The following is a 26,708-nucleotide window of genomic DNA, read 5'->3' as shown; positions in this document are numbered from 1 at the left end:
CTACTGGCAATTGGATGATGGTCCTAATTGTCCTGAATATGTCACAATACAAAATAGTAGTTCTAAAAATAGATTTTCTGCATGCAAAACACATGCTTATTTCTTTGTTTTGAGGTAAAACTTGAGTTGGAAATGTTCTTCACCGGTTTCACCTCCCTTCACTTTGAGACTTGCGTATTTGAATTGCATATAACATTTAGATTCATTTGGATTATGCAGTTTTAACTTTGGTTAATGAGCCCATATGTGTCAGTCTTACATAAATGAAACAGAAACAGGTCAGATTTCTGCACCAGTGTTATTTTATTATCATAGAGATACTATTGTATTAGTTTTTATTGTTTATACTTTCCTTTCTCATTTTAATTGTAATTACATCTTATAATTTATTATTTATTATTGTTTTTTTCCATAGAATTTCTACGCTCAGTTTTTTTGTTTTGTTTTGTTTTTTTTTCTCCCAGTTTAAAGTAAATGAAATTGAGAATAAAATGCATTTAAAAAAAATTTAAATGCATATAAAAATATACTATTTATACAAACACGTTATGTATATATATATATTTAACACTAACTGAATTATTTCAAGTTACAAAAACATTGCATAGTTTATTACTAATCTGACATTATGCATGACTAACAAATATGCATCTCATTAAGTTTATTGGTTAGTTAATGATATACGGTGTAATCCAAATGCATGGACAGTTTATATGCAGTTCAAATAGATACATTTTACATTTAGGCCTGATTATTTTCTTAAAGTGTTCAGCTGCATTAAAATTCGATTTCCCTTTGACTCAGTTATAGTCTGATCACCTAAAACACTTCCAGCTCTTGAGAGCTGATTCCTGTGTGAAGACGTCACTGAGGTTTTTTCTGTGAGTTCTCGGGGTTTGAGTAAGACGTGCCGACCCTGGAAGGAGCTGTTCGGTGTCTCTGCCGCGGTTTCTCAGTATTCATGACGTTGTGGTTGCCGATCTGAACTCCACCTGAGAGAAAGCAGAAAGACAGACCAGTGAGACGCTTTATGCTCCTGATTTGACTAAATCTGTCACGACTGAGGATCTAAAGGACCAGCTCCATCTAGTGGGAGATGTGGGACAGCTTGATGACTTGTGCTATATCTAACTCAATATCTTGACTTCTGACCATAAAGGCTTTTTTGTAAATAAAGGCAACTCTACTGTTCACTCTGTTAGCTTTATTTTATGAAGGACAATACGTGGAAATGTTTTTTTAAGACAGAACAAAATACACTAAACTATTATTTATGAAAGCCAGTTTCTGCCATGGAGTAAAACATTTTAAAAAGTAATTGCTATTTTTTCTTAGAACTCAGAGTTTATATCTCCTCTGGAACAGAAAAGGTACATGCAATTATTTTCCCTCACAATTCTGACTTTTCCTCTTGTGATAGGAGTTTATATTTCACAATTCAGACTTTTGCCCCGGTTTCACAGACAAGGCTTAAGCCTAGTCCTAGACTAAAATGTAAGTCTGAGCTGTTTCAACTGAAAGAAACTTGCACTGACTGCTCTTGAAATATATCAGTGCCTTTATTTTGTCTCCAAATGCACACCAGTAATGTTTTTATCTAAGCACGTTTATAAAAATTACTTAAATGTCCTAATTGAACTATGACCTAATCCCGGTTTAGTCTAAATCCTGTCTGTGAAACCGGGCCTTTATCTCAGAAATAAAGTCCAAATTGTAAATTAAAAATACTAAATCATATTTTTTTTCTCCATAATGATTTGTGTATAATTACTTCCAACAGAGTAAAACTGACCTGGTGTTGAAATCTGACGCTGTAAGAACAAACACACAGACGATGTCAGGAGAGGAGAGGTCAGGAATATGAAGCAGATATGTTTGTTTGTTTCAGACCGGTGTTGTTCTGGCCATCACAGGTGGAGCAGGTCGAGGTTCTGTGAATTCATCTCTGGAGCTCAGATTACCTTTCTTTATGGATTTTGTGTTTCCTGCAAGATAAAGTTAATAAACATCCTCAGACGATACACTGTATACTGTTTAGTTTATTCATTTTAAAAAACCTTTAAAAACAAGATCTATGGTTTAAATATATAATTACTGGAATTGATCTAGTCTTATTTTCCAACTGAAAATGGTTTCAACCCTTTCAAAACCGAAAATGTAATAATATGTACAATAAAACAGCTCTGAATCACTCTCTAATGCTTTGTTTTATGTACTAAAAAGGTCATTGTACAAATTATGAGCTGATTATTGACCTTAATGAGCCGAGTGCAGTTAGTTAGAAATTAGGAGTATACAATTTAAATAAGATTTGAAGTATAAATGACCTGTTTAGGAAGCGGTCCAGTGAAGCAGGACGAAACCTGAGGATGTGCTTCTGAAACACAGAGGATCAAGAAGTCAAAAATCCTAATTCTGTGAGCCAAAAAAAATAAATTTATATATATATATATATATATATATATATATATATATGTGTGTGTGTGTGTGTGTGTGTGTGTGTGTGTATATATATAAACATTTATTCTGTAAGCCAAAATGAAATGTATAACCCATTTAACATAAATAATACAGTAGAGCAGGACTTTTCCCACAATTTATTCCACAATTGGAGATTGGATGTAAAATTACAGGGATTTCTGTATATTTCAGCATGCTTCCTTAGTGTGGAAACAGAACAAAACAGGCGTAAGTTACTTTAAAAGTAATGCATTACGATATTGCGTTACTCCATGAAAAGTAGCTAATTGAATTGCTTAGTTACTTTTATGTAAAGTAATACATTACGTTACAAAAAAACTGGACAGCAGAGATAGTGACTGAACAAAGTAACGTGCATTACTTATTTGAAAAAGTATTTTCTTGTAAATGTGTTAGCTACTTGAAAAAAGTAATCTGATTAAGTAACTTGCATCACTTGTAATACGGCCAATGTTGCATATTAAAGGTCCCATGGCATGAAAATGTCACGTTATGAGGTTTTTTAACATTAATATGAGTTCCCCTAGCCTGACTATGGTCCCCCAGTGGCTAGAAATGGCGATAGGTGTAAACCGAGCCCTGGGTATCCTGCTTCGCCTTTGAGAAAATGAAAGCTCAGATGCCCGATCTGGAATCTTCCCCTTATGTCGTCATACAGGGAAAGGTTACCTCCCCTTTCTCTGCTTTGCCCGCCCATGAGAAAATGAGCTCCGCCCGTGCGAGGCGAGCGAGAGACATCATGGCTTGCAAACGAGCGAAGCACTGTTTTGCGTCTGAGTAATAAACTGCGCATATTAACAGGCAAATTATGTTCATATTTAAAAGTCCAAACAGTCAGTAAGAGACAAGTGCTTGTAAACGCTGTTTTGTAAATGATTTATGGATGAGTCTGCTGCTCGCTGCTCAGAACAGACGCCGAGAGAGGGACACTGCGCCGGGAGAGAGACCTCGTGCTCGCGGGGCAGTACTGGAGACATCGTACAACTGAATAATAAGGTTTTTTTTTTTTTTTATAAGTCGCTAGGTCTGTTATTATGTACCTGTTATGGGGAAAAAGCCGCCTAAAGGGTCTGAAAGTGACTAAATATAGTTCTAAAGTCGCGCTCGTGTGTGTGAGACACGGAGCTGATGGCAGCGGATGGTGGATATTGTTTTGGTCCGTCCAGTTAAAGTCTATGTGTGGGAAACACTGACCGTATCCAGACACAATATTTTAAACTAACCATTCGGAGACGTCCTGCTTTAGCCGCTGAGTTGCAACTTCTTCATCTGGTGCTTCTCCATCAGCATCAGATTCTGGGTCAAACTGAAAAGCTTGAAGGACTGCGTGTCTACGAGCCATTGCCATACATCCACTGTCAACATTAGCTGCAGGCCACACCCACCCTCCACCATGCCCCGCCTCTCTCCTCCTCATTAGCATTTAAAGCTACAGACACAGAAACGGCTCGTCCTTAGCAAAGCTCATTGTGGGACTGGCTCGTAGTGGCTGAAATTCTGCACCAAGGCTGAATTTCAGGAAAAAGACTTCACATACAGTACTAGGGACCACTTAGGCCTATATAAAAGCATCCAAAAAACAGCATGTCATGGGACCTTTAAAAAATATTGTTAATATTTTGAATGTAAAATATTTTGTTTTAACTTCAATTTCAGTTAAAGTTTTCGTAATTTTGTTGTGTGTTTTTGACGTTTGTTTCTAGTTGATTTACTTTTAGTATTTAATGTTAAACTGATCCAAAATTAGAGTTTCTTTGGCAAACAACGGAAATAAAATAATTTATATTTTAAAATAATTACTTTAAAATAAAATAATTCACTTATTTACCATGGAAATAAACAAAACAAACAAAAAAATAAAAACATACCATTGTGTGGTTTACGGCTGATCTGGATTGATTTCAAACCAGAAGAAATGTCTTCATCCTGCTCAAAAGAAAATATAGGGTTAACTGAGGATAAAAATAAGGGTTAAAGCGTTCAAATATACAATAAATTTATATTTTTTGAAAAAATGGCATTTAAGTCAACATGAAACTCCGTTTTCAACTTATTTTACTTTCATCGTGTGATGGAAATGGTGAATAAACATTGGTTAAAAACCCAAAAGGAAAGTAAACTGTACCAGCTGCTTCAGAACATTATAGACGGCATCAGTGAGTCCATGTTGGTGCATATCAAAGATCTTCTTAGTCGCATGAACACAATCTGAAAGCAGGAGACGGTGAGGTGAGAGCGTGTGGAGGTTCGAGTCTCACCGAGGAACGACGGTCTCCTGCTGGGATCCTGATGCCAGCATTCAGTCATGAGCTTCACCATATCTTCCAGACCTTTAACCCCACAGTGGTCTATGGACGTCAGGTCCGGTCTGTCCCCCTGAGGGGTCCGGAAGCGCACCAGACTGGACCGAGCATCTGCAGGACAGACACGAGTGAGAGAGACGCTGCTGCGGACGGGTACCAGAGAGCGCTGAGGGACGCTTACCTTCACACGGCTCCTTCCCGGTGACGAGGGACCACAGCAGAATGCCGTAACTGCAGAGCAGACCATCCACAGATTATTACACATTACACTTTTATTTGGATCTCATGCATGATCATAGCAGGTGACTGGATATGAAGGATCCCAACCCTCCTATTTCATTAGAGTCCGTTTTGAACCAGGAGCAGTACTTAAAAATGTCTAGATTCATTGTAAAGATTCATCACTTTTATTTTATTTACTTATTTCAAATTTTGTAAAATAATATTTTAAGAGACATAACCATTTAAGCTAAATTGCAACACCCTTTGCATTCAAGCAAGCGTTTTTATTACATGTAAAAAAAAAAAAAACATTGCACATAGATTAAGATAATGAAAATACATATTGTGTATTTTTTCCAGATTTTTTAAAAAACCTTTAAGCAATATAACCATTTAAACCAATAGTTTTACACTTCAGGCCATTTTTTCAAGAAATTAATACTTTTATCAATCAAGGATGCATGAAATTGATTAAACGTGATGGTAAAGACATTTATAATGTTACAAAAGATTTCTATTTTAGATAAATCAACAGCATTTATTTGAAATATTTTGTAACATTATAAATGTTTCTGAACTTTCTAATCATCTGTCAGTCCTGAAAAATAAAATGTATCACAGTTTCCACAAAAATATTGAGCAGCACAACTGTGTTCAACATTGATAATAATCAGAAATGTTTCTTGAGCAGTAAATCAGTATATTATTATGATTTCTGAAGATCATGTGACACTGAAGACTGGAGTAATGATGCTGAAAATACAGCTGCAGATCAGAGAAATAAATTACAGTTTAACAGATATTCACACAGAAAACAGCTGTTTTAAATATTACAAATATTTCACAATTTTACTGTAGTTTCAATCAAATAATTTCAGCCTTGGTGAGGTTAAAACTTTAAAAACCCTGCTTCAGTATTTGTGATGTTTCTGTGGTTACCTGTAGACGTCAGTGGCTTTGCTGGGTTTGTAGTTGACGGACTGCAGCGCTTCAGGAGGCATGTAGCTCAATGTTCCTCCATCATCGCCGTCTTCCTCTCTGGAGCATCTAGAAACGATTCGAGCCACTCGCGACAGACCAAAATCTGTGAGCTGCAGGAAAAACAAAGAAAGGGTTTAGAAAAGTCTGATGCATTAGGCCTGTTTCACACCCAAAGGGGACTAACAATCGTGCTTATAGAAACGTTGATTCCAGAAGGGATATTGCATCGGTTGGCCATCAACAGTAATATCCTGGATTTAATGACAGATGTGTTTTTTAGCAATGCAACAATACCAGCTTTTAAAGGTATTTTTTAGGTGAACTGTCTCTTTAAGAAAATTAATGCTCACATTGAGCTCTCAGTCCTGTTTCTGAAAGAGAGGTCAAAAGGTGTCATTCCTGGAGGAGTCTGTTTTACGTCTTTGTCTCGAGGAGGATCTCTGGTCTCGTGATTCATCATGTGAGAGTCTGGATGAGTTAAAGGCCCGAGCTGATGAACCTGGAGGGGTTTCTCCTGCTGAAGGAGTGAATTAAATCAGCAGATGTGGAGGGTAAGAGATGCCACAGCTGATGGTTTTATGGATGAGGGAATTTCCTGGCTGTATCGTATCCTACACTGTTATGAGCTTCAACACTGAAAGAGCTGCGGATCCACACTTTACAGCCGCTATGATTACATGCAAACACATAATCTGAAATAATTCATTTAATCCATACAACTCTTAAACCTCTGCTGTTCAAATTTAATTTGATTAATTATATGGTTAAAGTTTTATGCATTAATTTGATTACCAAATTAAAGTTTTTGATATTAAATCATAAAATACAGAATCCAAAGAAATTTAAAGCAAAAAATAAAACATTTCATACTTGATGACATTGTTAAAGTTTTATTAGATCAACTGATTAGACATCCATTCTTGATTATTAAAACTGAATTAAGAAAAAAGTAAAGGGGTAAAAAGGAAAACAGAATTTGGCGGAAAATAAAATGGCATTCGGGAGAAAAAAAATAATAATTGGGTACTAGTATTTAAAATAATAATAATAATAATAAATTATTGGATTGCATTGATAACCATGACAAAATAAAAAAAAGGAAACATAATAAAACAGAATTTAATAAAACATTTCATAGGGCATGTTTTGTTAAAAATGAAAGACATTATTAAATTATGAAGTTTTATGAATTAAACAACATTTTTTATTATTAAAAAAATTAAATGGAATTTGGGGGGGGGGGGCGACATTTCATAGGGCACTATCATTGATAAAAAAAAATTTATTAAACATCCTTTTTTATTAGTAAAATACAGCCGATTAGACAGCTTTTTGTGATTATTAAAACTCAGTTAAACCATTCAAATTAATAAGGAAAACATTATATGGGGAGAAATATAACATTTTTGTTAAAAATGAAATTAATTATTACATTAATACATTTCATGCATTTCATAGTGCACTTGTATTATGAAAATAAATTATTAAACTGATTAGATAGCCTTTCTTGATTATGAAAACTCAATAAAACCACTAAGACGGAATCCAGAAAATGAAAAACACAGAATCTGGGGGAAAATAAGCGTTGCTGGACTCACTTTAGCACTGAGATGGTTGTCCAGAAGCACATTGCTGGGCTTGAGATCCAGATGCAGGACAGACAGATGATGGAGGAAGTTCATGCCCACGCTGATCTCGTGCGCCATGTGGAAGGTCAGAGGCCATGGTGGCGGCTCGGCCAGCGTCTGCAGCAGATCAGCCACCGAACCCCTGGGCATGAACTGCATCACCAGCCCTGACTGCAGCTGTGCGCCGCCCATGCGGCCCTCATACAGACCCAGGATCCGGATCACGTTCGGATTCCCGCCCTGTAACATCAGGTGAGCTTCTCTCTGGATGGAGGACGCTGATCTGCTTCATGAGGAGAAGAAACAAACAAGTCGAAGTCTGAAACCAGCCACCAACCACAGCATTTACAATTTTATGGGCAATCAACCATTTGTTTAAGGGAGTGTCTATTTACACTAACTCCGCCCACTAATGTGTGATTGGGCTAGTTAACATTACAAAACACTGTCAATTGTCGTCAGCTCAGTGGCACAGATGGTAAAATGTGTGTCGTACTCATTTTGACGCGATCGAATCTGCCTTTTGGTGAACTTTTCCAATTTCAAATCACATCAGAAAAGCATTTATCTTCAATAAAAATGAAGGAAATAATCAAAAAGTTGAAAATGAAGTATCGGTTAGGTGTAGGGAGGGCTTTAGTGTCCCAATATAAGGTGGCATCCATTTAATAATTTCAAATTAAATTATAATTTACGTTATTATTGTGTACTGTTTTATAATGTACTACAATACTGAGATGCAGATAATTGGCACTATTTGCAATAAGTAGTATAAATAACAGAAAATCCTGCTAATTTAACATTGTGCAAATAGCTATAGATTCTAGTTGCACTGTGTGTTAATAGCATATCACAAAAAAATACTGCTATTTTCACTTAGTGTCAATAGCATCACTTAGTGCAAATAGCCATGCCTTTTTTAAATTACATTATGAAAAAGTGTAGCACGGTAACCCAGTTTCTGCCAAAATACTGCTTTTACTACACTAAAACTGTGGGAATATGGTAGGGATGACCAACAGCGGACTGGATGGGGTAAGTTGTCACAATGGAAACCTGCTATTCAAGCACGATGACTAGAGCAGAATGTAATAAACTGTGTGTGCATGTGTGTGTGTGTGTGTGTGTGTGTGTGTGTGTCTGTGTGTGTGTGTGTGTGTGTGTGTGTGTGTGTGCGAGTGTCTGTGTGTGCGAGTGTCTGTGTGTGAGTGAGTGAGTGAGTGAGTGAGTGTGTGTGTGTGTGTGTGTGTGTGTGTGTGTGTGTGTGTGTTGGAGTACGTTTTACAAGAAAATATACTGTTTGTCTTCATACTAAACACTTTTACATCCAATTCAAGTTACTTGCCACGTTATTTGTGAAATTTATTAGCAATTTCTGAGTGAAAAATAACTCTTTTTATCACTTTTCACAGATTATATCACTTTTTTTTATGAATCGAAAATAACTTTTTTACAGTAAGAGTACTGTTTAAATATGAAATACTCACACACATCAGTCACTATAGTATGCTATTCATGCAACACCAAGAGTGGAAATAAAACACAAACACCAAGCCATAACAACGTAGACTATTGTTAATTGTCTAAATGTTTCTCTTTGGATTGAAAGACTGATTTTGGTCATGTTAGGGCTGTCAGTATGGTTTCACTCTGCTCACGTGAGACTGACAACTTCCTAGTGTGCCCCGACCTCCCCATTAAACACAAGAATCAAACAATGATCGCATCTCATGTGAATTGTACAATATTAAGGTCGGACTGGGCTGTTATCGAGGTAAACATTCAAGGTCAATGTCCACGTGCTGTAATTACCCGTCTTTATAATGTAATAACTTTATGGCCACGTCTATCTCCAAGCTCATGTGCTTCGCTCGGTAGATCTGACAGAACCCGCCGGTTCCGATGCATTCATCCTGGATCACCTCGATCCTGATAGACTCGTCCATCTCCTCGTCTGATCTACTCACACAGATAAACAATCAAGACCCGAGAAAGCTTAAATATGTCATGTTCCTCCGTTATTTTTCTGTTATAAACATCAAACGTTTAGAGAAACTTTCATTTGATCACGTTCAAACATTATGGGGATGTTTCTGAAGCATCTGAAAACATTTAAAAAGCGTTCCGTGAACAGTGTATAATGTTTGCTAATGTTACTCTTGAACACGTGAAACTAACAATGTTTGACCAGCGAGATTCTCAGATGTTCCATCAATGTTTCTTCTGATTACATTATTAAAGACGGTTAACTTAACCTTTCCAGAACGTCCTGAGAACATTGTTAGATATACAGTTTTATAAGAGGGTTTTCCACATCCCCAGCCTTCACTTCGTCACGCATACTTCTTATTTGTTAAATGAAAAATAGGAAGAGTTACAGTCCCTGCTGTAAACAAAAAAAATCAATAGCATCTGCCCTATTGGTGGGATGTTAAAGTCTATTGGTGGGATGTTAAAGTCTATTGGTGGGATGTTAAATTCTATTGGTGGGATGTTAAAGTCTATTGGTGGGATGTTAAATTCTATTGGTGGGATGTTAAAGTCTATTGGTGGGATGTTAAATTCTATTGGTGGGATGTTAAAGTCTATTGGTGGGATGTTAAAGTCTATTGGTGGGATGTTAAAGTCTATTGGTGGGATGTTAAAGTCTATTGGTGGGATGTTAAATTCTATTGGTGGGATGTTAAAGTCTATTGGTGGGATGTTAAATTCTATTGGTGGGATGTTAAAGTCTATTGGTGGGATGTTAAATTCTATTGGTGGGATGTTAAAGTCTATTGGTGGGATGTTAAAGTCTATTGGTGGGATGTTAAAGTCTATTGGTGGGATGTTAAATTCTATTGGTGGGATGTTAAAGTCTATTGGTGGGATGTTAAAGTCTATTGGTGGGATGTTAAAGTCTATTGGTGGGATGTTAAAGTCTATTGGTGGGATGTTAAATTCTATTGGTGGGATGTTACATTCTATTGGTGGGATGTTAAATTCTATTGGTGGGATGTTAAAGTCTATTAGTGGGATGTTAAATTATATTGGTGGGATGTTAAAGTCTATTGGTGGGATGTTAAATTCTATTGGTGGGATGTTAAATTATATTGGTGGGATGTTAAATTATATTGGGAAAATGCCCAAAATGGATTTGCACTGCAAAAGGAATTTTGTAATGGTTTTACTGGAAAAAGCTAATGGTTCATAATGGTATTTTAACTGAAACCATTGGAATTTATGTGATGGTCTCTATTGGGCTTATTGTTTAGTTTTTTAAGTGTTTCACTGATATGCGTTTAATGTAGGCTATTCTATTCATCCTAAACCTTGTTCTTCAATAGAATTATAAATTCAGTAGTAGTAGCAGCTATATGATAAAACAAGGATCAAATAATAACAAATCGTCCCCATTCTGATATCTAAGTGAAACGTAAGTGAATTTAAATGGATTGGTTGTTGGAGCTGGAGGTTATTTCTTGAACGGATGTGGCTCCACGTCACTGGAAATTCCCACATGATGTCACTCTCTGACTAAAGACATAATAAACTCTGCGTTCGGCTGTTCTTCACTCGTTTTCATGTATTATATTTCGTTACGTGTCTTTAGCTCGTTTCTGCTCTAAGCTCATGCTTGTTTCTGCGTGTTTTGTCGGCAGATGCGCGTGAGCGAGCGTTAAAGCGCCTCAGCAGATTACCGATGCGTGTTCTTTATGATCTTTACGGTAGAAGACAGACGCGAAGTTTCCCTTTGGTTTCATTTGATCAACAATCATCATGACCTGTCCAAAATGTGGATTAACGAGTCTCTCGAAACCACTGGTGATTTCTAAACCAAAAGAAGCCTCTTATAACCGAGCAGGACTAACATTAGACTGAATCTGCAGTGAAGCAGAAGACCGTTCCCACTCGCTCCGGATTGTTTATCGCGAGCGCTTCGTAAACACGAAACAGCGCAGAGTTCACGCGATTATGGTAAGAACGCAGCTTTACTGTTGCTCGGTGCTACATATCGTACACATTTCTGTTTTGTTCTTGTGTTTTTGTAAGTAAACACGATTGTTCCTAGGAATCTGTTTTTGAGTAGAACATCGGAACCAGTTCATCTTTAATCGTTCGGCTGATTTTAATTACGAAACACACGAATAGTACTTGATTAACGTTTGCTAACGTTCCCATTAAGTTCTACAAGTTTATTCTGAATGTTTTTTTCAAAACGTGCAGTGTTTTAATGTTATAATCGTTTTCCTTAGTTATTTGGACGTTAGCATAAGTGGACTGTTCAATTTGACTGTTTTCCAAACATTACAGTGACATTACTTTTGAATGTTCTCTAAAACACCTGAAATGTTTCAGTAGTAAAGTTTAAAAACATTAGACGTTCAACTAAACGCGTTCCATGAACTGTGTTTGAGCGAACATGTGGAGAACGTTCTATTAACGTTACTGTAACGTTCTCAGATTGTTCCTGTTCTAAACATTTGTTACCCTTTCTTTGTTACAGTCACTTCTCAAATCGGTAACACTTTATTTTAAGGTGTCCTTGTTACAAAAGTTGCATGTACTTACTATTATTATAGCAATAAATGATGCATAATTACATGCAAGTACTCCGAAGCCAAATCCTAACCCTAACCATATAATAAGTACATGTAGTTAATTAATATTACTCTGTTCTTAAATGTATAATTACATCGTGACAATGGTAGCAGCATTAAACCTTTTGACAGGCACTTAGAATTTTGTATGAAGCCTTTGGTACCAAATAAACTACAAAGGTTTATATTCCAGATCATATTCCATTTTGGCTCAGGGTAGGTCAATGCTGAATCACAAGCATGGACTCATGTTGTTTCTCACGTCTCCTCCAGTGAGTTGCGTCATGGCTGTCTCAGGTCTCACACTGGACGGCTGTGGATCCCAGCGGATGGGGCAGCAGGAGGTTGAGGACGAGTTCACCTGTGCAGGTGTGTTGAGGGGGGCGCTGCTGGCGCTGCAGCCCAGCGTCGAGCGAGTCTTTGGGGTGAAGCTGAGTATCGGAGGAGAGGACGGTCTGTCTGCGCGGAGCGGTCAGATCTGGCTGCAGCTGCGGGGGACTGCAGGAGACGTACAGGCAGCCAAGGTGCTTTACCTACCTAGACTTTCAGTTTCTGTGTACCTAAAGTGAAACAACAACAACATTTATTTATAAACTCCTGTACAATGTGGACGAACAAGCCTACACTGTAATGCAACATCTAACTGCATCACTTTGCATGGCTGTAAACTGCATGTGTATTGAAAACACACACACTAGTTTTAGTTCATTTCCTCTCATCACAGATGCATGTATTGGTTTATGGATTCAAAAGCCACAATTATAATATAAATGTTTCCTATTAAAATTGTTGAGCGTTTACTCACCTTATATGTTATGCAACTCGTAGCTTTTTGTGAAAGGTGTCGTCAATCAGGAAGCCCAGCAGGAGATCCAGTTTCCTGAAGTGCTTCACTGTGTCTTCTGTGGTGCTAAAGGGCTGTTTATGGATTGCCTGATTAAAAATACATCTGCTCATGTAGTGGTGAGTTAAGTTTTTTTTCTAAACGTCATTTGTGCCAATGCAGTATTTTATAGTACAGGAGCATTTGTACTATATGATGCTGTGATACAACCTTTGTTACAGATTATATGGCTGAATGTTTTTGTTTTATATGCATACAGTTCTTTGCCCAGTGCACAGCACTAAAACATCACAGCCAAAGGCGATTTTTCTCAGTAAGAAAATACCACATTTAAGGCAGGACTTTATTTTTTTAACTTTTTCCCACCCATCTAACTTGCACAAATATCTGAAGATGGTGCGCGCATGAACAAGCTTGATTTTCCACCCCACCTCCTTGCAGCAACGCCTTTTTTATTATGCATGACAATTTCCATATGCATATTTCCATCCAAACATCATTCTGTCACCTTTGTTGGTAGAAACTAGGAAAACAGAAGGTGAGACAGATTGTCATACACACTACATGGACCTCTGAGCCCAAAAAGAGAGATATTTCACTGCTAAAAGACATTTTCTATCTTGCTGTCCTGAAAAATACATAAACGTACATAAAAACAAGCTGAAAGAAAATAAAAATGCATAAAATACATTAGAAAGATTACATTAGAAACAAATTAAAAATGCATGATAAATGTAACATGAGAAACATAACTATGCATAAAATGCAAGATAAATGTTACCTTATAGTGACAAAAATACAAATGCATTAAACGCAAGATAAGACAAAGGTTACCTGAGAGACAAAATTAAAATGCAAGATAAAGTGCACAAGTCAAGATAAATGTAACAGGAGAATCAAAACAAACTGCTTAAAATGCCAAATAAATGTTACATTAAAAAAAAGACCTGTGCTTTCTTTATTCTACCCTGATGATTACTTGGACACCAGTTTGTTTGTTTTTTTCTAATTTGAATCCCTAATTTGTAAGGTTTATGCACTCTTACTGTACCATAGTATAAGCCATTGTGTAGTTAGAGAATGCATGTAAAGATCCAGCTTCTGAACATTATGTGACTAAATCTCTCCTGCAGGTGGGATCTCAAGGCCTCGTCCTCATAACCGGTCTGGCAGAACCTGTGGTGAAAGCCTATTCCCTTATTACAGACCTGGTGGAGAAGTACAAGAGCAGCCAGGGACGGCGCTCCGAGGCTGGACTCAAATCCTTGGAGTCGCGTCGGGCCTTCAAAGTCATTGTGGAGAGTCTGGAGGACCGTCACACACTGGACCTGCTGGTGTTACCTGTGCTTGTGAAAGAGGTCCTGCTGGATTTGGTAAAGCAGTCCGGATTGGAATCCCATGCAATGCGGGCCCAAGAGGCTCCGATCCCTGTCGAAGGCAATGGATCATGGGCAATGCAAAGAACTGTTGATGAAATTGTTTTTGAAGGCTCTGGAGGATCGAATCAGAAAGCAGAGAACTCCCATTCCCTGCAGCCTATTCATTGCAGTCTTTTCCCACAATCCTCACACAGAATTAACGGCATGGATGATTTCAGCAGCCAATCCAACAATCCATTTTCCAGAGGTTTCACCCTTGACCCAACACACTTTGAGATCCCAGAGTCTCCAGAACTAGGTTCTCCACAAGAAACCCAATCAGAGACACCGCCGACGCCGCAGGACACCGTCTTGTTGTCTGCGGGGAGCAGAGAAGATTTTGACCACTTTCTCAAGTTCTTCACCGCGATGGGATTTGCCGATCATGTGGTGCAAGCCGTTCTAACCCGAACTGGCCCCAAAGAAGCCTCACAACTTCTGGATTTGATCCAGCAGGAGCAGGACAAAACTGGTCAGCGAAACCGCAGCCGCGAGTCCCAAAATGTGGCGGGAATTGGTGGAGAAATGCACGAGGCTCTTCAGATACTAGAGGCCAGTAAAGGAAAAGAGGAAGACTTTGTCTTGGACGTGTTGAAGAAGGCCGCGGCCACTTGCGGCTACGCCGAGGAGAGAGTAATAGAAGTGTGCAGCAATCTACCCGAGCTCCAGCCACATGAGCTGCTCATGCAACTGCAGAAACAAGGAGAGGCCAACCGGACGAGAGGTGGCAGCAAAAAAGCTGATCGGAAGATTGCCCCAAATTCAATGCCAGATCTCGACACTGTGAGCGGAAAGGCCGAGATGAGGACCACAAAACTAGAAGCTTCCAAACCGGTGATCATTAACGGCAGGCCTTCATCAGTTAGAGGCCCACCGCAGACTACATACTCCTTTGAAACCTTGGACTCTGACGTGCAACCAATGATTTCGCCCGTCCGATCGCCTCCACAGACTATCAGTCCGAACTTGGATTTTAGTTCGCCAGATATCTCCAACCAATCCACTGTGCCTAAACCTAACCACGGCAGACCAGGTGCTGCGGCGTCTGTGGTCACCGGACCTCAGCGGTTCCTCGAGAGCCTCAAGACGCCCTTCAAACTGCAGCTGTCAGATGAGCCTGGTGACCCCATGCTGCGTCAGATCATCATCGATGGGAGCAATGTTGCAATGAGGTAAAAATCATAATATGATGCGTCTCATAGTGTTCAGAATGAGAACAGAGAGGGTGTGTCTCGATCTATGCCTTAATTCTCGCTAAACGCATCATATGCATTCCTGGCTTTCAGCTATGTTTTAACACATAGCTAGTATTGATTGGATTTTAACATGCAGTGACTGATATCTTTTGGCATTGTCATTTTTTTAACTGCAGGAATAATTGCTGTAGCCATTAAAAACTACAGTGCCGTGAAAGTTCCTTCGTCATCCATTAACATACAGACATTTTTTCCTTGTTTTGCAGTACAAACATTCTTAATACAAGAAACATTTATTTGAGATGCACAATGAAATGTTCAGGCAAGATACCACAGGTGAACATGGTCAAATATTTACAGATATCACCGTACTTTGACCAGCTGATTAATCACAGTCCGTTGTTTTGAATTACAAGTTTTCTGAAATTAAATGTTTAACAAAAGAGATGTAAGCCAGACAATCAGTTCAAATTTCTCCTTTGATTTTGTCGTCATATTAAAGTATTTTCCAGAGGGGATTTTGGATTTCACTTTTTATCAGTTCAAAAATCAGAAAATACTGTCAACAGATGGAAAAAAAAAAAAATCAAGTTTATCTAATTTTAGGAATAAAATGTATAAAATCAGTCATGTGATATATTAACAAACCCTTCTATAAAAACCTTCAAAATATAAAGTGTAATAAACCTGTAAATGTTGTTGTCTGTAAGTGCTGCTGAAGCGGAGAAGCAAACTCGTTTTGAGAAAACGGCCTTTAGAGATATGTGTAACTGTAATGTACAGACACAAATAGATAAAGTGCAATGATAATACCAGAGGAAGGCCGTATGAACAAAGCACTCAGTAAAAACCTTCAGAATATAGATAGAAATAAAACGGCTAAGTTTGGTGTAAGTGCAGCTGAAGAGGAGATAAGAACTCAAATGGCCTTTAGAGATATGTATTGTGGTAGAGGCAATATGTCAAGGAAGCAAAATAGCACAAAATGTCAAATTTGGCCTGTCCATGAAAAAAAGGTTTTTCCCTTAGCATATTTCTCTGATATTTGATCCTGTTTTAAGCACAAATTCACTTCATTTTCATCATTCTCTCAGAAAACAAAACTGCGTGTTCTTTGTCATTTTGCATCTTCGCTAAATGCATCTTGAATTAAGAAGGTTTGTATATTTGACAAGACTAAAATACAGAGGAAATGTCTTGTCAGATAATACAGTGAGCAGTCAGTGATGTTTTGTGAGTTTCCAGGGAGTGAGCGTTTCAGAGCACTAGTTCAGGGTTGTTTTTGCTATTATCTGACATGAGCTGGGGAGTGAAATGAAACACACCCAGGGTAAAGAGCAGCAGAATTGTAAATCTGATTCGTATCCTCCGCAGTCACGGTTTGGGGGTGTTTTTCTCCTGTCGAGGCATCGCTCTGGCCGTACAGCATTTTTGGGCAAGAGGTCATCGTGAAATCACAGTGTTCGTCCCTCAGTGGAGGCAGAAGAACAACTCAAAGGTTAAAGGTGAGACTCCCTTTATATGCCCGGTCATCTCCGTGTGTTGTGAGAGCAGTGAGTGAACATCATGTGGCTCTGGTGTTTTCTGTAGAAAGGCAATACATGAACGAACTCTTTGATCTGGGTTTCCTCAAATACACTCCATCCAGAGAGGTCGAGGGCAAGAGAATCAACTCGTATGATGACCGGTAATGAATCAACCCCTCTAAATAAGGGTCAAGGTTATCTTAAACTGTGTAATCGATATTTTACATGCAATTAAAACGCATCAATTGTAAATTTAGGTCTGAATATTTTTGAGTGCAATAGTGTGTAGCAAATCATTTGCAGCTGTGATGTAAAAAAGCAAACGCATTGGAAAGAAAACAGTGCTGTTTTGTTAGCTAACAAGTGTTTGTTGGTTAGATTCATGCTGGATCTGGCGCAGAAGACGAATGGAGTGATTGTGACAAATGACAACCTGAGAGATCTGGTGGATGAGTCGCCCGCGTGGAGAGACATCATAAAGAAAAGGTGGGCATGCATGACATAGTGGAATATTTCTGAATTAGACTTTTGTAATCAGTGTATGCATTTCAGTATTGAATAAAGTATAGTTATAGTCCTTTGCTCTTTCTTCATCCCCCATCTTTTTTTTGTAAACCTTGGTATAATATATTATGTGATTGTTTTATGTGCAAAGCGAGGTCTTTGTATTTGAAGTGCCCCTGAAGCACCTTAAATGATCCAATTATGAAGGCTGTCATGTACTGATGAAAGCGTTGTTTCAGTTTGCTTCAGTACGTGTTTGCCAGCGATCTTTTCATGTTACCTGACGATCCTTTGGGCCGCGGTGGACCTCATCTGAAAGACTTCCTGCATAAACACAACAGGTACTAACATCCACCCTAAATCATGCTGTCTGTGCGTCTTCTAGAGATCAGCGATTTTGGATTTATGATACTAGTTATTTTTCACTCAAGTGTCTGTGAAATGATATGCTCTACTGTTCAAAAGTTTGGGGTCTTGTGATATTTTATTTATTTATTAATTATATATTTTTAATTAAGTCCCTTCTGCTCACCAAGGATGTATTTATTGAATCCAAAATATGGTAACATAGTTAAATATTTTTACAATTCAGAATAGCTGTTTTCTGTGTGAATATGTGTTAAAGTGTAATGTATTTCTGTGATCTGCAGCTGTATTTTCAGCATCATTACTCCAGTCTTCAGTGTCACATGATCTTCAGAAATCATAATAATATACTGATTTGCTGCTCAAGAAACATGTATCATTATTATCAATGTTGAACACAGTTGTGCTGCACAATATTGTTTGTGGAAACCCTGATACATTTTCAGGATTCACAGACGAATAGAAAGTTCAAAAAGAACAGCATTTATTTAAAATAGAAATATTTTGTCTAGTGCTGTCAAACAATTAATCACGATTATTCGCATCCAAAATAAGTTTTTGTTTACATAAAATATGTGTGTACTGTGTATATTTATTATGTATATATTGATACACTCACATACAGCATATATTTTGGAAATATTTATATATACATTTATATTCTTATATTTTATATTATATAAATATATTTAATATATAAACTTAAAATTTTTCTTAAATATATATACATGCATGTATTTGTATTTATATATACATAATAAATTTACACAGCACACAAACATATTATGCAAACAAAAACTTTTATTTTGGATGCAATTAATCACGATTAATCGTTTGACTACTGATTTTGTCACATTAATTACAAATGACAGTAAAGAAATTTATAATTTAATGCATCCTTGATGAGTAAAACTAATAATTTCTCTCAAAAGAAATCTTACTGACCCCAGACTTTTGAATGGTACAGTGCAGTACACAATATATTTCTGCTTTAGACACAATAACACAAAAACATAATGCAATCAGTATAAATAAATATGAACAATTATTATGAAATTATAATGTTAGGCAAAGTTTGCAAACTAAATGTATTTTCATCAGTATAATATATTTTCATATTTGTTTTAATCCATGTAATATTGACGCTGAAATTGCAAACAGTCCATTGACACACGCTGATGTAATGAGATTGTTGGGGTTTGTTGTTTAGGAAATCCACTAAATGATGCTATATATCTGTCACATAAATTATTAATGATGTCATGAAATCAAAAGTTTCATGTCTGTAGTGTTGAGCCAGTCTATAAAAATCACTTTGTAAAATGATATCTTTCATGTTATTGTGTCTCTGTTCTCGCAGTCCTTTACCTGTTCCCGGCAGTCACTCGTTCGCAGGTGTGTCTGCATCCGTCCCTCCTCCGTCTGCAGCACCGCGTGCTCACACCGAAGTGCTCCAATACCGAGACTGGACCCCGGGGGGTCACAGCAGGGGTCAGTGGGACGAGGGGCGTCAGGAGGTCAGTGAGAGGACAGCAGAGGAGACGCTGAAGCTGCGGGAGACTTTAGTGCAGATCTTCCCAGGCCAGGAAAGTGTGATTATCATGATCCTGCAGTGTCACCCGACCGTCAGAGACGTCAATCGGCTCACAGAACTCATCCTGGAGCAACAGGATTGAACACAGACAAGCTGAGGAAGACAATGACAGGCAGCATCTGCAAAATCACAAATGGTTTTGAATAGTGATCAGATATATTGAGCAAAACAAAATATTCCTGGAAAAAAAAAAAAATTCTTACGATTCTAAAACAATTTTACTCCCATCTGCCTTTTAGTGTATTTTCAGTTTTAAAAATAATTTATATATTCAACAAGTGTGAATGATGAATACATTAATTTTTAAACTACAGCTGTGCTTTAGAATGTGCTTTTAGGAGTTCTGAATTTGAAATGTTAACACTTAATGTTTTGTTAATGTTATTTATTTTCAAATGCTCCTTTATTAATGTAAGGATAATGGAAGAATGACGAGTGTTAGAGACCAACAAAGAATATGTCTTAAAGGGTTTACTTCCACATGTTTTCATGTTTTTCTTTCAGGGATGACAGATGGAAATGAACAATGTTGTTATAATCTGGCACATTTTGTATTTTTATACAGATGTTCATTAACGTGCACTGTCCCTATTAAATAACTACAGAAATCATTTGGTCAGTCAATTTGTGTAGCAGGCAATCTATATAAAATATATTTTTTTATTGATTTATTGCAATACATTCAAACTGATTAAATGGTGTAACAATTATTAATAAATCCATCTGCACTTTAAAAAAATGCAAAAAAAAAACAACTTTTAACCACTTTAAAAACCAGCGTACCTGCAGAGAGCACAATACCTACTGTACTACAGATGCTGCATATTATACTGTATAATCGGCCATTTAAGGCAAGACACCACAGGGCAATAGGGTAAACAATAACCAGTAGATACTTACCATCCTTCCCCACTTGATTTATTACATTAGGAATTGCAAACATTATTTGTTGTACAAGTTTCCTGTAATGTTATGTTTAAATGTGTGAATGAACTGGATAAAGCCAGGTTCAAAATTCTTGTTTGATTTTGTTAACACGTTAGAGTCAAAGGTTTTTACAGATGGGATTTCTCTTTGTATCACTCCATAAATAGGAAAAGGACCTGCCGCCCTCAGTCGATTTTGATATTCTAGATATTATCAAATGGCCAGAGTTTTGAGATCGCAGCGGACGTGGAGGACTATAATGTGATAAGAGCTTGCTCAAATACTGAAGAGCTAAGCCATTCAGGGCTTTATAAGTAATTAACAAGATTTTAAAATCTATATGATGTTTGATGGGGAGCCAGTGCAGTGTTGACAGAACCGGGCTAATGTGGTCATACTTCCTGGTTCTGCATTTTGGACCAGCTGTTTATTAAGCGTGCAGAACAACCGCCCAATAAAGCATTACAATAACCTAACCTTGAGGTTATAAACGCATGAATTAACATTTCTGCATTTGACATTGAGAGCATAGGTCTCAGTTTAGATATATTTTTAAGATGAAAAAAAAAAACTGTTTTACAAATGCTAGAAACGTGGCTGTCAAATGAAAGATTGCTATCAAACAGCACACCTAGGTTCCTAACTGATGAAGAAGAAATGACAAAAAAATATATATTGTGGAAACTTAAATTCCTGTAGAGCTGCTTTGCAACGAGTTGTATCGTAAAAAGCGCTATACAAATAAACTTGAATTGAACAGAGCAGCCATCAAGTGTTACACTGTGTTCTAGGTTATTACTTGTGGGGCTTTTAGGTCCGATAATTAACACTTCTGTTTTTTCAGAATTTAGCAGTAAATTACTCGTCATCTAGTTTTTTATATCGACTATGCATTCCATAAGTTTCTCAATTTGGTGTGTTTCACCGAGTATCATCAGCATAACAGTGAAAGCTAACACCATGTTTCCTGATGATATTTCCCAAGGGTAACATGTAAAGCGTGAAAAGTATCGGCCCTAGTACTGAGCCTTGAGGTACTCCACACTGCACTTGTGATCGATATGATTCCTCTTCATTCACTGCTACGAACTGATGGCGGTCAAATAAGTATGATTTGAACCATGCCAATGCACTTCCACTAATGCCAACAAAGTGTTCTAGTCTATTCAAAAGGATGTTGTGGTCGATACTGTCGGACGCAGCGCTAAGATCCAGTAGCACTAATAGAGAGATACAACCACGATCAGATGATAAGAGCAGGTCATTTGTAACTCTAATGAGAGCAGTCTCAGTGATATGGTCTAAATCCTGACTGGAATTCCTCACAAATACCATTTTTCTCTAAGAAGTAATATAATTGTGAGGATACTACCTTTTCTAGTATATTTGACAGAAAAGGGAGATTTGAGATCGGTCTGCAATTAATTAGATCTTTGGGGCCAAGTTGTGTTTTTTTAATGAGAGGCTTAATAACAGCCAATTTGAAGGCTTTGGGGACATATCCTAATGACAATGCTGAATTAATAATAGCCAAAAGAGGATCTATGAATTCTGGAAGCAGCTCTTTTAGTAGATTAGATGGAATAGGGTCTAACATACATGTTGTTGGTTTAGATAATTTGACAAATTTATACAATTCTTCCTCTCCTATAGTAGAGAATGAGTGGAACTATTCCTCTGGGGATCTATAGTGCATTATCTGATGCGATACTGTAGCTGACGGCTGCATGGTTACAATTTGATCTCTAATAGTATCAATTTTGGAAGTAAAATAGTTCATAAAGTCATTACAGCTGTGCTGTTGGGAAATGTCAACAGTTGCATCAACAATGATGCCACATAGAATAATTGATGTCACATAGAAAACACATAAAAGAATAACAGTGCAAGACTTCTAACACAAACTTCACAAAGTGGAAGGATCCCACACAAGCTTTCCTGTCCCAGCTGAGCAGTTTGTGCATCTGTCACCATGAGGACTAATTTGGATGCATAAACTGAAATGTTTGTCTCTTTCTGTATTCTTCAGCTCCGATGCATGCGATGTTCTCACAGCTTCATAACTATTTCTTTGTGCCTGAGAAAGTGAACTGGACCGATGTGCAGATGTATTGCAGACAGCATTACACTGATCTTGCCACCGTTAGCAACCAGCAAGATAACGATAATCTGCTAAATGGCAGGACCCTCCACCATTTGGATTGGACTCTGTCGGACTACAAGTACTACTCCTTTAATCTGGTCGGATCAGAGCAGCTCCACATACTATTTGAGCTACAGGAAAGCTTAGTTAAATATATTTTACTTTTATTAAGAAGAAATAATTCAGCTTCCGCTCACAGACGTGTGTTGTGTCTGCTCAAAGATGGTAAAACAGATCGCTTCTCAAAAGACAATGGGGCTTAGCTTAAGCCAGGATTAGGCTTTAGTTAAATTAAGATATTTAAGCAACTTTTATAAAAATGCCTTAGAAGAAAACATTGCAGGTGTGCATCTTGACACAGAACAATGACACTGACATATTTTAAGATATGTCAGAGCAAGATATTTTCAGTTGAGACAGCTCAAACATGCATTTTAGTCTGGGACTAGCTTAAGCCTCATCTGTAAAACCGTGGGTGCAGTATATGTCTCTTTAAATCATATTCCCTGGATAAAATGATAAATGAAAATATATATATATATATATATATATATATATATATATATATTTATTTATTTTTATTTTTTCAAAATTACAAAATTATCAATTCTACTGCAACATCTGACACAGGTAAGATCATTTTGTCCCTAGATCTTCAGCCTTCATAAAGATGCAGAATATTTAATAAACCTCGCATAACCAACCTGCTTTAAAAATAATGTGAATTGGTTTGGTTATTTTATAAAGGTTTGTTCTTTTTTTTTTGTGACATGGGTTTGAAATGACATAAGGGAGAGTAAATATGACAGGAATTTTTGCAGGAAATATTCCTTTAAACTCTTACAGTAGAAGGTAAAGTCAAATATATATATATATATATATATATATATATAAACCTTGCTACGTGTACTGCATTGATCTAACCGAGACTTGCCATAGCACTTGCATTTTATTGCTCTTTTGTTGGTTTTGATTGCTTCTATTGGCCTCATTTGTAAGTTGCTTTGAATAAAAGCGTCTGTTCAATGACCAGAGCCAATCCTCCCTATATGCAGAATACGCAAGCTGCATGAACAAAATGGCGCCGCTGATGGCAGCTATTGTGCGTTGCTCCTCAGTGTTTGTATTGTTTTTGTTTGTTTTTCCTGTTTTTTGTTTTTCAAATAAGATCAGCTTTACCAGGGATGATCTGCTGAACATTCGGCAGAACACACCACAAAATCTTTTACCGGTTTTTGATTTTTCGGACGTTTTGCTGGACATTGTAGTTGGCGGAGCCGTAGCTCTGGTCAAACGCTACAGGAGGCGCAGACGGGGAAAGCGAGCCGGCGCGCTCGTGAAACCTCGTCAGCGCGGATTTAGAAAGGCGTTACCTAGCATCCATCTGGCGAATCTCCGCTCTCTACCCAACAAAACGGACGAACTCCTTCTGCTCTCCCGGACAAACAAGGACTTTTCTAACTATGCTGCTCTGTGTTTCACAGAAACCTGGTTGAATGGCGACATACCGGACAGCGTACTACATCTGCCTAATTACCAGCTGATCAGAGCAGATCGGGACACAGAATCAACGGGGAAATCGCGCGGCGGCGGGACGTGCTTTTACATCAATGAGAGGTGGTGTACAGATGTAACTGTGTTAAAGAAGATGTGCTGCTCAGATCTAGAAACGCTCTTCATTAACTGCAAGCCGTTCTATTCGCTGCGGGAGTTCTGCTCGTTCATTCTCGTGAGTGTCTACATTCCACCGCAAGCGCACGTGAGCACAGCTTTACAGAAACTCGCTGATCTGATCACAGAGAGTGAGCAACAACACCCGGACTCTGTTTTAATCATTCTCGGGGACTTTAATAAAGCAAATCTCTCCCGTGAACTGCCAAAATACAGACAGCACATCACATGTTCCACCAGAGACAGTAATATATTGGATCACTGTTACACAACAATAAAGGACGCATATCACTCTGTTCCACGAGCAGCTTTAGGACTCTCTGATCACTGTTTGGTTCATCTTATTCCATCCTACAGTCAGAAACTTAAGTCTGCGAAGCCTGTATTAAGATCTGTTAAAAGATGGACTAACGAAACAGAGCGGGATTTACAAGCCTGTTTCGACCTGACTGATTGGACTGTTTTTGAAGCTGCTGCAAATGACCTGGACGAGCTCACAGAGACTGTAACATCTTATATCAGTTTCTGTGAGGACATGTGCATTCCTACCAGGACTCATCTATTCTACAACAATGACAAACCATGGTTCACTGCCAAACTCAGACAGCTCCATCAGGCCAAAGAAGATGCTTACAGAAAGGGGGATAAAGTATTGTACAAACAGGCCAAATACACACTGGAAAAGGAGATCAGAGTGGCAAAGAGGAATTATTCTGACAAGCTCAGGAACAAATTATCTTCCAGTGATCCGGCTTCAGTGTGGTTAGGATTGAAGGACATCACCAGCTACAAAACACCACCCCCCAGCACTCTGGAGAATCAACACCTGGCAGACGACTTAAACGAGTTCTTTTGTTGTTTTGAACGATCACCTCACACCCGCCCAGAACACCTCTTCACACAACCATTCACACCTCCAGCAACCCCTCTCTCCCCCACACCTACAATTCAAATCAGCGAAGATGATGTGTGCCAGGTCTTCAGGAAGAACAAAAGAAGGAAAGCACCTGGTCCAGATGGTGTGTCACCAGCCTGTCTGAAATCCTGTGCTGACCGGCTGGCCCCCATCTTCACACAGATCTTCAACAGATCACTGGAGCTGTGTGAAGTCCCCTCATGCTTCAAACGCTCCACCATCATCCCCATCCCAAAGAAACACAAAATTACTGGACTTAATGACTACAGACCTGTGGCCCTAACGTCTGTAGCCATGAAATCATTTGAAAGACTGGTTCTGGCTCATCTGAAGGACATCACTGGACCCTTACTGGACCCCCTGCAGTTTGCCTACAGAGCAAACAGGTCTGTGGATGATGCAGTCAACACGGGACTGCACTTCATCCTGCAGCATCTGGACAGACCAGGGACTTATGTGAGGATCCTGTTTGTGGACTTCAGCTCTGCTTTTAACACCATTATCCCGGAAACCCTTCAAAATAAACTAACTCAGCTCTCCGTCCCCACCTCCGTCTGCCAGTGGATCAACAGCTTCCTGACAGACAGACAGCAGTTAGTAAAGCTTGGCAAATTCACATCCAGCACTCGAACCATCAGCACTGGAGCTCCTCAGGGCTGCGTACTCTGCCCACTGCTCTTCTCCCTCTACACCAACGACTGCACATCTAAAGACCCCTCTGTCAAGCTCCTGAAGTTCGCAGACGACACCACACTGATCGGCCTCATCCAGGACGGTGACGAGTCTGCTTACAGACAGGAGGTTAAGGAGCTGGCTGTCTGGTGCAGTCTCAACAACCTGGAGCTTAACACGCTCAAAACTGTGGAGATGATCGTGGACTTCAGGAGAAACCCCCCTGCTCTCCCCCCACTCACCATCATGAACAGCACTGTGACTGCAGTGGAGTCATTCAGATTCCTGGGCACCACCATCTCTCAGGACCTGAAGTGGGATATTCACATTGACTCCATTGTCAGGAAGGCCCAGCAGAGGCTGTACTTCCTTCGCCAGCTGAGGAAGTTCAACCTGCCACAGAAGCTGCTGAAACAGTTCTACTCTGCCATCATTGAATCCATCCTCTGCACCTCAATAACTGTCTGGTTCAGCTCAGCTACCAAATCTGACCTCAGAAGACTACGGAGGGAAGTCCGGACTGCTGAGCGAATCATTGGTACAACCCTCCCCACTCTCCAAGAACTGTACTTATCCAGAGTGAGCAAAAAGGCTGGTAAAATCACTCTGGACCCCTCACATCCAGCACACTCCCTCTTTGAACTGTTACCGTCTAGTCGACGCTACAGAGCTCTGAGCACCAGAACGACCAGACACAGGAACAGTTTCTTCCCTCAGGCAATCCATCTCATGAACA

At 38.6% G+C, this 26,708-nt stretch overlaps 2 protein-coding genes across 3 annotated transcripts; one reads left to right on the top strand and one right to left on the bottom strand.

Moving 5' to 3' along the window:
- Positions 1 to 864: 864 nt before the first annotated feature.
- On the bottom strand, positions 865 to 11,229 carry LOC306876813 (receptor-interacting serine/threonine-protein kinase 3-like; the record flags this gene model as incomplete). The annotated part of the gene is made up of 9 exons (XM_079428226.1): positions 865 to 992; positions 4,350 to 4,407; positions 4,607 to 4,689; positions 4,740 to 4,895; positions 4,966 to 5,015; positions 5,946 to 6,097; positions 7,586 to 7,898; positions 9,428 to 9,574; positions 11,198 to 11,229. 9 exons carry the CDS (start codon positions 11,227 to 11,229, stop codon positions 865 to 867), a joined length of 1,119 nt encoding a protein of 372 aa, XP_079284352.1.
- khnyn (KH and NYN domain containing) lies at positions 11,113 to 20,375 on the top strand. Of its 2 annotated transcripts, none has more exons than XM_079374167.1 (9): positions 11,113 to 11,572; positions 12,469 to 12,719; positions 13,024 to 13,158; positions 14,173 to 15,629; positions 17,028 to 17,158; positions 17,244 to 17,340; positions 17,558 to 17,665; positions 17,923 to 18,024; positions 19,410 to 20,375. In XM_079374167.1, the coding sequence occupies exons 2-9, from the start codon at positions 12,480 to 12,482 to the stop codon at positions 19,723 to 19,725; spliced, it is 2,586 nt and encodes an 861-aa protein (XP_079230293.1). In that variant the 5' UTR covers positions 11,113 to 11,572; positions 12,469 to 12,479; the 3' UTR covers positions 19,726 to 20,375. The 2 variants fall into 2 exon arrangements, with proteins under 2 accessions (XP_079230293.1, XP_079230294.1); XM_079374168.1 differs by having other exon boundaries at positions 11,302 to 11,572; positions 13,037 to 13,158.
- Positions 20,376 to 26,708: the final 6,333 nt, after the last annotated feature.

The sequence above is a fragment of the Barbus barbus genome, assembly GCF_936440315.1.
Source record: "Barbus barbus genome assembly, chromosome: 2".
Classification (NCBI taxonomy): domain Eukaryota; kingdom Metazoa; phylum Chordata; class Actinopteri; order Cypriniformes; family Cyprinidae; genus Barbus; species Barbus barbus.
The sequence above is the reverse complement of the archived record's forward strand: the minus strand, read 5'-3'. Positions and strand labels throughout refer to the sequence as shown.

What these genes read in the sequence shown, in the direction of transcription:
- khnyn (XM_079374167.1), top strand. Translation starts at nt 12,480, where the DNA reads ATGGCTGTCTCAGGTCTCACACTGGACGGCTGTGGATCCCAGCGGATG. An exon ending in GAGACGTACAGGCAGCCAAG is followed by an intron (nt 12,720 to 13,023) that starts GTGCTTTACCTA and finishes TGCAACTCGTAG; the next exon opens with CTTTTTGTGAAAGGTGTCGT. An exon ending in TTCCTGCATAAACACAACAG is followed by an intron (nt 18,025 to 19,409) that starts GTACTAACATCC and finishes CTGTTCTCGCAG; the next exon opens with TCCTTTACCTGTTCCCGGCA.